The 12,257-nt window shown below is 41.9% G+C and overlaps 1 protein-coding gene across 1 annotated transcript in view; it reads left to right on the forward strand.

The window, feature by feature from the left end:
• ASPH (aspartate beta-hydroxylase) overlaps positions 1 to 12,257 on the forward strand; it is a 124,475-nt gene that overhangs the window by 79,169 nt on the left and 33,049 nt on the right. The window contains exons 17-20 of the mRNA XM_056854910.1: positions 4,542 to 4,577; positions 7,385 to 7,470; positions 9,138 to 9,224; positions 10,989 to 11,139. Coding sequence (XP_056710888.1) covers positions 4,542 to 4,577; positions 7,385 to 7,470; positions 9,138 to 9,224; positions 10,989 to 11,139 — 360 coding nt within the window. The remainder of the gene's footprint in view (positions 1 to 4,541; positions 4,578 to 7,384; positions 7,471 to 9,137; positions 9,225 to 10,988; positions 11,140 to 12,257) is intronic.

The following is a 12,257-nucleotide window of genomic DNA, read 5'->3' on the forward strand; positions in this document are numbered from 1 at the left end:
TGCGTGTTGTGTTGTGTTGTGCAAGTCCATTCTCTCCTTGAGAGATCTCAAGAACTGCTGATAGTACTGTCTGTTCTAACGGAGTTGGGTTGCCAGACGATCCTGGCAACCCACCAGGAGGGTTTGGGGGTGGGGCAAGGACTGTCTTCTTGCTTCCAACAACAAACCCAGAAGTGACATCTTTCTGCTTGCGTGATGCTCTATGGTTAAACCTGTCTCATATGAACACATGAAGCTGCCTTATACTGACTCAGACCCTTGGTCCATCAAAGTCAGTATTGTCTACTCAGACCGGCAGTGGCTCTCCAGGGTCTCAGGCAGAGGTCTTTCCCATCACCTTCTTGCCTAGTCCCTTTAACTGGAGATGCCAGGAATTGAACCTGGGACCTTCTGCATGCCAAGTAGATGCTCTACCACTGAGCCACAGCCTCTCCCCTAATACTGAGTTAGATGGACCAAAGGCCACTTCATATGCTCACAGGTCTCTTATTCCCTGTATTGGCCTGGCCTGGTACCTGCATGGGCGCACCAACAGAGAAACAGGGCTCCATAATCCCCATAGGAATCACTCCACTCTTGGGCACAGCATGTGTGCAGGGAAGGGTCATTCCCTATGAATATACACTATCAGGAAGCATTAATCAGGACGTATTATTATTCATGGAAAATTGTGTGTTTCTGAATGACTGAACAATACTTTTTTATAAGGCAATCTTTTTAAGGACATTTGAGTGAAAAATAAGATTGTGTTTGAACTGTTTTGTACACTGATAATCTATTTTTAAAATACTGTAGTAAAAGTATTTCTATGCTGTGATCAAATTTTAAAAAATACTTATAATTATAGGATTTTATGATAATCATGTTTACACAAGCGTGCCATGGTGGGCCAGGTTAAGGGGTCTTGATGTACCTTTCTTCTGTATTATTGTTTGGCTGCAATAAAAACACAGAAGAACATTTTCATTGACTGAGTCATTATTTCCTGAAATACAGACCAGCATCTCCTTTTTACCATTTGGTTTTTTGAAATGGTTAGTAATGTTATTATTGAGAATGTGGATGCAGAAAGCTAGCTTGTTGTTTGTGTGTTCCACATTGGCTTTATTGTGCATTTGTCATCAGTTGGTCAAATTTTAGTTTTTTCATTTTGGTTTTTTACTGTGAAGAGTTTTAGCCTATGATCTTGGGAACTATAGTATCATCGAACATGACAGACAAATATTTTCCTTGTGGGGGCCAAAGTGTATGATATTGTGGCAGCATCCTTCGATGACTTACAACTTTGTTTTGGTACAGCAGTTTAGTTAAGAAATGGCATCAATAATAGCATGCAGTGTAAGTAGTGATTTACAAAGCTCCAGTGGGTGTTCTAGCTGAGAACGGCTTTCAATGTGGTTTTCCCAAGTCCAGTCAACAATCAGGTCACAGCACAATCAAACCTAGGAGCTACCTGTGACCTTCACAAGTTTTGACTTCTATAAGGGCGGAACATCAGGCAGTTTCATGGTTCTTTATCCCAACAATTTGTTTTAACAGAGTGCAGCTTAAAGGGGGGAGGGGAGACTGCGGCAGGACGGAGGGATAAATTAACCCCTTTCCCTTCTGCACCATTTGCCCATTGGAAATCATCACCCCAAACTGCTTTTACCCTTGCTGGGTGGGGAAAATGTAGAGTTGTTGTTTCCTTCAACAGAGATAAAAGCAGCAGGATGGGAGACATCAGCGGTATAAAGGTATGAGGGGGAATTAATAGCCCCTCCCCCATTGGTTTCCCCCTTTACATCACAGTTCCTGCAGCTGCATTGATTTAGAAAAAGCTACCAGGAAAAAAGAGCTCATGTTAACACAAAGTCTGCCCTCAGATAACAGTACTAGGGACCTCACAGCACAGAACATTGACCAGCTCTCTGGTATTAGAACTGTTTTCTTTAATCCAAGATCAAAATTGTCAGCCAAGCAGTTTGCCTGCATTTTGTATAAGCATAAAGCTAAACATGATGCAGGGATGGAGGAGATGCAGGGATGGAGCTCCCTGTAGGGCTTTTGTGTTGTTTTAGTTAGAACAGTTGGGGAAAAGGCACATTGAATTGGCACCAGAGGTTTTACCCTTTTCCTGATGCAAATCCTACTTGCCCCATAGAGGAAAAACATATGGAAACCAATACAAGTAGTTTTTGCATTACCTCTGTGCTACATTTGGTTATATTTAGTTTCAGTTTTCTGAGATTTTAGAACACGGTAACGGCAGGCATGGAAATCAGCTAGGAGGAGTGGAGGTTCCAGTAGTCGTACTGCCCTTTAACGGCCCCAAGGAAAGACATTTTGGAAAATTAGTGAGACATTTTACATTCCTTCACCAATGTAATTTCTCATACAACTATTATAATTGTTAGCAGCCCTTTAGCTTCAAGGCTGATACATTTAATGTGTGTGGTTGTCTCAATGCCTGGTGGTAGGTTGGTATCTGATTCTTAGAGGTGTGCCTAATTCCACCACATATATCTTCTTGTACCATTACAACCACCTATCAAACATACTATTCAAAGCACATTCCAGTGAGTATGCTCTTTTGTTTGTGTAGGGAAAACCCCAAGGAGCCTTGTGGCACCCTTATCATTCCAAAGTGTCATTACAATCTTTGTTGTCCGCATAAAGCAAGTTCTCCAACTATATTAAATATATCCATCGCAATTCACCCTTAATACAGCTCTGTCATATGCTGAAACAATATAATTGCTAATCCAGTGGTCTCAATGGCATTAATGATGGCCCATCCTAATTCACAGAATTATTGTGAGACTAAAATTCTTGCCTGAGTTTAAGGGTAGGTAAAATACAGATCTACTTAAATAATGATGGGTCCCCAGCACTGCCAATTGACACATGGGGAGGTATGTCACTACATGGAGAGTGAGGAACAGTGGAGCACTGAAAGGGTATACAGGGGTTTGAGGGGTAGTGAGAGGTGGCAGCCTCCTTTTTGCTGAGAACCTTGTTTTCCTATATACAGTTCATCCAGCTATCTAAATAAAGGTTCTTTCAGTTATAGCAGGACCCAAGGTGGTCATATAAGTAGAAGTAATGGTACAATGCATTGTGCAATTTCTGCTTCAGCCTTAGAATGTGGAGCAAGAGTATAGTTCCTTCAGTCATACCATACAATAGCCTCCAAGGGTGCACTAGGCTTACCAGCAGGTTGGCATCTTGGCCAGGAGCACCTCAAAGGCAGGGATTTGTATAAACCCCAATATCCACATGGGGCTTTATATGAAACCATGAGGTTTTTTCAGGAAAGAGCCACAGTGATCATACAAGCTATAGTCATGGAAGAAGCATTCGTCTGAGTAAACATTGTGGTTCGGACAGTTGGTTCCTACACATGATCCTAACCAGTGCTCAGGTCCATCTGAGGCCCTCAGATGTGGGCCACTGGTTGTGAGTAACAAAACATGATCTGAAATGCAGTGAACAGGAAAGTATGTGGCAGAATTTTAAAAAAATCACTGTGGGCTGACAATTCTGTATCCCAAACCAGTCTACTACGGGGGTGGGGGGTTAATCTGTAGCCACAAAGACATAGGTCTTTCATGCATGGCTGTTTCACTCTCTGTCACCCCTCCAACGACTTCAGCTCTTTGTTTGGATTATGCATGTCATTTCTGACCGTCAGAGGTCGCCTCGCTCTCCCCCTGTGTTTCCCTGTGTTTTGCCCACGTTTTCAAATTTGAGATAAAACAGGTCCCTCAAAACACGAGGAAACACGGGGAGAGCGAGGTGACTTCCGATGGTCAGAAACGGCATGCATGATCCAAACCAAGACCCAAAATCATCGGAGGGGTGATGGTGAGTGAAACAGCCATGCATAAAAGACCATAATTGCTGTGATACTTTAAGAGTAACTTGAGGTTATGATTGCAGGCAAAAACCTCTTTCATCAAATACAGGTAATGGACTGAGAATGTGATACATAATAGTCCTGAAGGGTATATGGAAAATCAGCATACTTTACAAATCACTCTCAGCACGACTCCATCATCTGTAATGCGAGGGTAATCCTGCTGCCTACTTTAATTATCAGCTCCATATTGTAAGGATTATACTGATAAGAAGAGCCCTACCGGATCAGACTAATAGTCTGTTAGACAGTTTCCAGCAGGAGGTGAACAGAAGGAGGCACAAAGCCTCCCACTGTTGCTACCTTCTACCTGTGGATATTCAGAGGTATGTTGCTTTCAAAAATGGAAGTCAAATTCAATCATCATGACTAACAGCTATCAGCAGACCTACTAAATGAATTTGCCAGTTCTGTCCCACATAATATGACTGATGAGCTTTGAACACTGAAAGCAATACATAGATGCCAATAGTTATTACCATACGGACATTACAACTGAAGTATACTATATTTGGGCATAGGCTGTTTAAAAAATAAGATACCATGATGTTGTAAAACAAAGAGATACTCCCTTTACTTTGTGTATCTGTTCTAAAATGAGCCTTTTGTAACAAATTTAAAAAGTGGTTTATATGTTTTCCAGGGCAAGGTGAAAAAGAAGCTCAACAGAAAGAAAAAGGTAAGGTACTGCAAATATGTGTTGCGCAAAATGCAGAGTTTCTGCAGTGGGACCAGGATAGAGTGGAGATGGAACAAGATGCCGCTTGCTGGTTCTCGGACCTTTGTTACGTTTCACGACCTCATCTTAAGCCAAAGATAGTTCAGAGCCTTGGCATTTGAGAGGAGATCCCACAGTGCTCTGAATGCACCATATATTTTAAAGTTTTTAAAAGTTGAAAATCTAGAAAGCTCGTCATAAATTCACTTAAAGTCAGACATAGCAGGAACTCACTGTGCATTCTGTAGTGCAGCAGCTATGCTGAATTGATCACTGTAACAGTATGGTTTCATTTAATAGAATCCACTTTGATTGTACTGAGTCCACAGTCGTTTTATTTGATAGCATTGGCATGGATGAAGAGAACCACGAATTGAACCCGATGGGGGGTTGGGGTGGTAATTTCTGCAGATTCCTCCTCCTAACTGCAGCCCTGGCACTCGCCCCACACAGTTCTCAGAAGTCTCCCATCCTTAGGGGCAGCACAGGAGCTGTAGTGGGAGGGAACTGCCTGAGCTCCATTTTCAAGCTCCAGCCAGAGTTCTCTGGATCCAAATTGTTTATTTTCATTCAAATAACTTTTAAAAAAAAAATAAAGGTATAGAAATACTGTCTGCAAAGAGAAAAATTCCGTCAAAGCAAAAGCATAAATGTTAGCTGCAAGATCTCCTGTGTGTCTCATGCCACGTGAATGGAAGAGTTCTATTTTATGCTGCTAATTCTGCTAAATTTTATCTTAACATATGAAGTAGTAATTTCACTGAAAATTAGCAGTACATAATTTACTGCAAAGAGACTGAAGAACTGGAATACATTTCAAGTTGAATCTGGGTGAATCGCAGGGAAAACGGCAAATGAAAAATATTTTGTTTGACTAATTTATGCTTGTGTTAGGCTTTGTGGTCTTGGAAGATTTCAGTCAAATTCCAGCTTGCCATGATGTCCTCATGTGGGCTCCTGAGAAATTGGTTTCCTCCCACAAACCAGGATCCTGAAATATGTTTTAATCCCTGTTAAGATTCCCAGTTTGTAAGGAAGAAAATAATTGTAGATTTCTGTATTTGGACATCATAGCTAATCATAGTAAATTTAAAGAGGAAAAAGTTTAATCTCCGTTGTTGGACAACAAGGAGTGAGTATGGGAGCCCATGCATGCTGGGTGCATACCCATCACAAAAAATACTTTTGACCCCTGAAGAGGGCTGGGCAGAGCAATCCTAAAGAGGGGTGGTGGTGGAAGTAGAGGTGCAACTGGGGACGGTGTAGCTGGGCCGCCTCCTGATCAGTTTGCTACATGGCAGCAAGCAAACCGATTGGAAAAATCCCCCAATCACCATGAAACTGCTCTGTATGCTGCCTCAGAGGCTGTGGTGGCGCTGCTGTGCGGCTCCCCAACACTAGCATAGGTAGCCCTGCGCCAGTGTGAATGCCTATTTAGCTGGCATTAGTGGCACGCTGGGGCAGGGGTCACATTGCATCCAAACCTCTTTGCCTCCCCCCACTTTTCCGGATTGCACTGTTAGTGTCTCAGATAAATACTACCTAGGGGTTCATGATTAGTTTTGCCTGTTCTCTTCTTGCACTTTTCTTAGTGTGCCGTGTTAATTAGATATTAGGGTAGCCACTCATCTACTACTGAAAACAGTGGCCTGCATCTTCCCTGATGACATATAGTACTACAAAACATATCATAATACTATCGTCATCAGTCTTGAGTTTTCCTGTGCCCAGTTCTCAGTAGGTGGGAAATTAGAGGCGCAATGAGGTTTCGTAAATTTCGAGGAGAAAGAGGAGGGAAGTGCAAGGGAGGGCTTCTGTTTTGGAAAGCCACTGAATGGCTCTCCTAATGTCTCCTGGCCTGGTTTTCATTCTAAATGGAACGAAACAGCTTCACTGCAGCAATAGGGGAGAGAAATGGTTTTATTTTGTTTTAATGGCTATCCTGTTATTCAGATCATGCTTCAGGAAAATGCATGGATTACGCCATGTTTTACAAAACTGCTATCTTAAGGGTAGTATGCATCTCAGCTCTTTCTTGTTACATGTTACGGCCTCAGTAATATCTGCAGAGGCAGGAGCCTGTCCTGTCTATTAGCCCAAGAACATGCCACCATATGGTGGAACTGCCAGCGCAATGTTCTGAAGCATATGGGTGTTTTTGGTAGGAGTCCCATAAAAATGTGCCTTCCAAATCTTGGGAACTGTGATCAACTCATCTTCATTTTCTGTTTTACACATTTATTGTCCTTTCACAATAATACTCATAACTCTATAATGCTCATATTTAGCTTAAATGTTCTGACTTCTATTTACATTACTGTGCTGCTGAGCTCCCCCTCCCTCCATTCCAGGCACCCACACAAGTTGCTGATGAGCCTTCAACAAACCCCAGAGATGCCTCAGATATCACTTTTCTCAATGTCTTGTAACTGACTCCAACTGCGGTTATTTGTCAGACTGGCTGCAATAGCTGCTGATTGGGAAAAGGGTACCAGGGCTTTCAATTCCTGGCCAGAAGCTGTTGCATATGCTCTGAGATGTTACTGTACCGTGCTGCAAATGCAAAAAGTATATAATTTGCTAATTGGTCTGTATCGTCAATATAAAAGCTTTGGGGCTCACCATGCGCTTCTCTTCCTAGCATTTAAAAAAAAAGATGATTTTTTTTTTGCTTTATCATAACTGGATCCTGTGTTTCTTCAAAGGAAATCTCTCAATGGTCAATACTGAATTCTTAAGGCAAGTCTTTACTTTTCTTTTTAATCTAGCTAAGAAGAAGAAACCTAAATTGTTCAATAAATTTGATAAAGGCATTAAAGCAGAGCTTGAAGCTGCAGAGAAGCTGCGTAAAAAGGTAAGGCTGAAAGTCATCTGAGAGCGAGTTTCTGGAGCACTAGAGATTAGAAGACGGTCAACAGCAAAATTCTGGCCATACAGAACCTCGAAGGGTGCCCTGCCATTGTCCCATATGACCCTGAACTTTAGTCCCATGCAAAGGCATACTGGCATAACGCAGGTCATTTAAGAAATAAATAGATGTGCAACAAAGGTAGTGGATAAGTGCTACAGACTCTGGAGAAAAGATGCCATCTCTCCTAGAAGTGCTTCAGATCAATCAACACGCACATTTAATCTTTTTCTCTCTCCCTCCTAGCTTGGTTCAGACTCAGTGGCAAACAGAGATTGTCTTTACATGAACAAGCCTGGAAGGGATTGGAGGTACACTCCCTGATCCCCAGCCCTTTGTGGCAAGCTAATTAGTTCCATAGTTTGCGATTAATCTGAACCCGCAAACTATAGTTTGTGCTCATCTTGAAGCCACGGCAGAGCAAAACTTCTGTGTGGCTTCCTGACAGAAGCACTGTTTAGAGAAGCATCCACAAGACATCACGCTCTGTTTTCCTTAACATGGCTTTATACGATCTTTTTGGAAGATTGCAGTCAAAGCAATTTTGGGATACCCTGTAAATAGAGACATGAACATTTCTTCAAGTTCTTCCCACATGAGTGCCATTTTCCTTATTTTAAGCCTTGCAATGAACATCCCCCACACTGGTAGGTTTTCTTTCAAAAAATATAATGCTATATTCTTATAGCATTATAATGCCATAACAATCTAGATTCTGTCACAGCAATGTACCATTTCCATCTTTAATTTCAAAAAGTAGGTCTCTGGCTCTTTTTGTCCCAGAGTTTTAAGGGGAAAGTCACTGACTGCACATTTCTCCCTATCACTTTGAACCAAAATGTCTAGAGATTTACTTTTTTTAACATGAACAGGTGAATTAGTACATTGGTGCAATGGATTTACAGATATTACTGATTTTAAAAAAAACACTGAAGAAGTCCTCAGGTGGTAGGGGGACAGATGGCAATCATGGGGGACTGAGGCAAGGAAAGTGTGTGCAAAACGTCCATGTGGATGTGCTGTTGACACTGCAAATGCAGCAGGTTTCCAAATTGTGGTGTTTTTTTTCCAGTTTAGGGATTTTAGTTTCTGGGCCAGGTATAAATCATAGTTAAGTGACCTACAGTGCAATCTTAAGCAAGTGTACGGGGTTCTGAGTCCACTGAAGTCAATAGGCTTCTTCAGAAGGGTCTAGGATCTTTGGTTCTTGTAGGTTATCCGGGCTGTGTAACCGTGGTCTTGGTATTTTCTTTCCTGACGTTTCGCCAGCAGCTGTGGCAGGCATCTTCAGAGGAGTAACACTGAAGGAGTGTTACTCCTCTGAAGATGCCTGCCACAGCTGCTGGCGAAACGTCAGGAAAGAAAATACCAAGACCACGGTTACACAGCCCGGATAACCTACAAGAACCAATGAACTCTGACCGTGAAAGCCTTCGACAAGGTCTAGGATCTGTTTAGGATTGCACTGCTAATTATTTGGAGCATTGTTTTAATACTTTTGAAATCTGATTTAGTTGATAATGACGCTGATAGTTACCCTTCTCAATGGATTCAGCAAATATTTTCCTGTCAAAAGCACAAATTATTTCAGACTAAAAGTATCTATCTTTCAGGGTAAAGCAGAAGATGCTCTGAAGGCATTTGAAACATTAGTAAACACATATCCCCAAAGTCCTCGGGCAAGATACGGCAAAGCACAGGTAAAAAGCGACCAAACCAAATGGAAAGACATTTCTGGTTATTTATGTCTCTATTTCTGTTCTGTACTTGAGATTGATTCTTCTTTTCAAGTACAATTCTGAAGAAAGGAAGGTAGTGAAAACAGCTTTAGATTTTGGATTAGTGTAGTGATTTTACTCACCCCTAGATCACTGTTTGGACTTTAGTGCAGTGATTTTGCTATGTTTTCCAAAACAGAAGCTTAAATGGTACTTTGGTTATTCTCACAGGTTATTCTCACTTTGGTTATTCTCAGAGGCATGTGGTGGAAATAAAGTCCGAATTGGACCACTGATTTTAGATGCATAGAGAGATTTATGGTGATATGCCTTCGTTCAGGCCAGGGCACCAGTGGTATTTTAGTGTGTGCTGAGCTGATCATATGCATATGAATCACCACCATGTGCTAAACCAAATCTGGATTTAAAAAAAAACACTTGATTAGACCTGTCCTTTTTTTAAGTGGGTACAGTGAAGCACCAAAGGCCTGTCCAGGCTCACTTCTGGATAGCGGGCTGCACTAAGATATATGCACACAATTGGTTCAGTACAAGCACAGGTGAAAATGGCCCATCGTCTGCCTGAAAGCTGCAGGAGATAAGAGCTCAGGAAGGAGCCCCTTAATCTTTTGCTGTTCTGAGTCTGCAAAAGGGATCTCTTCCCTGGTATGGCCAGGATACTTCCCTCTGAGCTGTGAAAATTGTGGACAGTTAGCTGTGTCTTACTTGAGGTCATGACTGATTTATTCCTGTTCCTTTAGCAGGCTCTCCTTTTTGAGAGAAGGGAGCAGGTGATATTAATAGTACACTTCCTTTCTTTAGATATCTCCTCCCTTCCCTTAGCTTCTCCTGTTACATGCGACTAAGCACAGCATACCTGGTGTTATATTCTAACATGCCGCAGCATACGTAGCCCCAAAATAACATCAGTGCACACCCTGTTCTGCTTGCCCGAAACTACAGGATAGAAATGTGAGGGTTTTACTGTGTAATTATTTCGATAACAGCCATCTGACAAGCAAAAAGCCAGCAGTCTTCACTTTATAATCCCTTAAACCATTATAAACCATTCTACTAAAATTTGAAAGGAAAAAAGATTATACCGCTTTTGAACCAGTTAGTCTACAGAAGATCTCATCTTATTTTCTGCAATGCGATTAATGGATTTCGTAATTAAAAATAATAATGGGCCATCTCTGAAATTTATTTCTGTATGTACTTCATTAATGGGGACCCAAAGCTGCTTGCAGCATTTTCCTCTCTTCCATTTTATTCTCACAACAACCCTGTGAGGTAGGTTGGGTTGAGAGTGTGTGACTGGCCTAAGATCACCAGCAAATTTCCGTGGCAGAGTGGGGGTTCAAACCTGGCTCTTCCAGATTCTAGCCCAGCACTCTAAATAAGCATGCAACTGATTTTTCAACATGACTTTTTCAGTGAGCTATTGTGGCTAGCTGTAAAGTCTCTTCCCCAGCTGTTAAATAGTCTTCCTAATTGTACTTTTTAATGAGTTAGCCAAATTATAGCTTTGACTAATTGTAAACTTGGAGTATCAGGGATGCTATGCATCTTTCTTCATTTTGAATTTGTCATAATTTAAAACTTGTCTACTTGCCTTTCCAAAGCTCAAAACTGCTCATAATCAAATAGTAAAATTGCAACAACCAAGTCATTAAATATGTTTAAGGAAAGTGAACTATCTGGTGATCATTTGGGTACTGATTAATGCTTTATGACCATACCCAGAGTGAGGATGACTTGGCTGAGAAGATGAGAAGCAACGAAATGCTGCAGAGAGCCGTCAGCACCTATGGAGAGGTTGCTAGCCTACCCAGTGTCCCTGATGATCTGGTCAAACTGACTCTGAAACGACGGGCAGACAGGCAGCAGTTTCTTGGTAAGGTTCAGGAACCTGTTCTGACCCACAGGAGGAATGTTCAAGAGTCCATATGATTTTGCTGAAGATGAAATGCTCACTTCCAGAAATTTAACCCAAACTTTTGCTCTGCAAATGCTGACGTTGGATTGTCACCAGATGTTGCCTTAATGTGTTTTAGCTCTAAATATTGTCTGCCCAGGTCCAGGTGGGGCTGGGGATAGGTACACTATAACAGGGCCTGAGAGTCCATAGCGGGCAGCCAACTTTGCAAGCCCGTTACCACAATATGGGGTTAGATCAGGTGGATCTGTTCCACCAGTGAAGGTGCTTTCCTACAGCAGAAGCCTTCCTCTGTCACAAAATGCTCTGCTGAGAATCTGGCTTCTGGGGAAGGAGCCTTTCACTGCTCCATCCCCTGATCTATTTGTGTAATATCAGAAACAAGATAGAGCTATTTCTGTCATGTACGAGGTTGGATCATATTTGTGGAGGGGTCTGTGTTGCACATTTGTATTGGAACCAGAGAAATGATATGTGGGCCCTGTTTTCTATATTTGGCAATCAATGATATTTCTGTGTTTGACACCCAACAGTTGATATTTCACAGTGTTTAATAGTTCGTGTGCAAACGTTTTTTAGTATTGGACAATACTGATAGCTGATGTAAAATAACTGGCCACAGTGTTTTTTCTAACTTTCTGCTTTCAGTAAACACTTTTTACATCAGCCTCTGCCCAGAAGCCTCTGTGTGCCGGTCACCAAATCCATGTGCACTGCAGAGAATTCCTGTGATATTGTGTTTAAGAGTGTCGGACTTGTATCTGGAAGACCCAGGTTTCAATCCCCACTCATGCCATGGAAGCTCGCTGGGTGACCTTGGACCAGTCACACATTCTCAGCCTGTCCTACCTCACAGGGTTGTTGCAAGGATAAAATGGAGGAGAGGAGAATGATATACTTCAGAGAGTTGCCATGTTGGTTTGCAGTAGAACAGCTGGAACTGAGTCCAGATTTGAGTGCAGTAGCACCTTAGAGATCAACAAGATTTTCAGAGTAAGCTTTCGAGAGTCAAAGCTCCCTTCTTCAGATATGAGTTGGAAATAAGGGTGGATTAATGAAGAGAAAACAGCATAGAG

Source organism: Euleptes europaea, chromosome 8, assembly GCF_029931775.1.
Source record: "Euleptes europaea isolate rEulEur1 chromosome 8, rEulEur1.hap1, whole genome shotgun sequence".
NCBI classification, from domain to species: Eukaryota; Metazoa; Chordata; class Lepidosauria; order Squamata; family Sphaerodactylidae; genus Euleptes; species Euleptes europaea.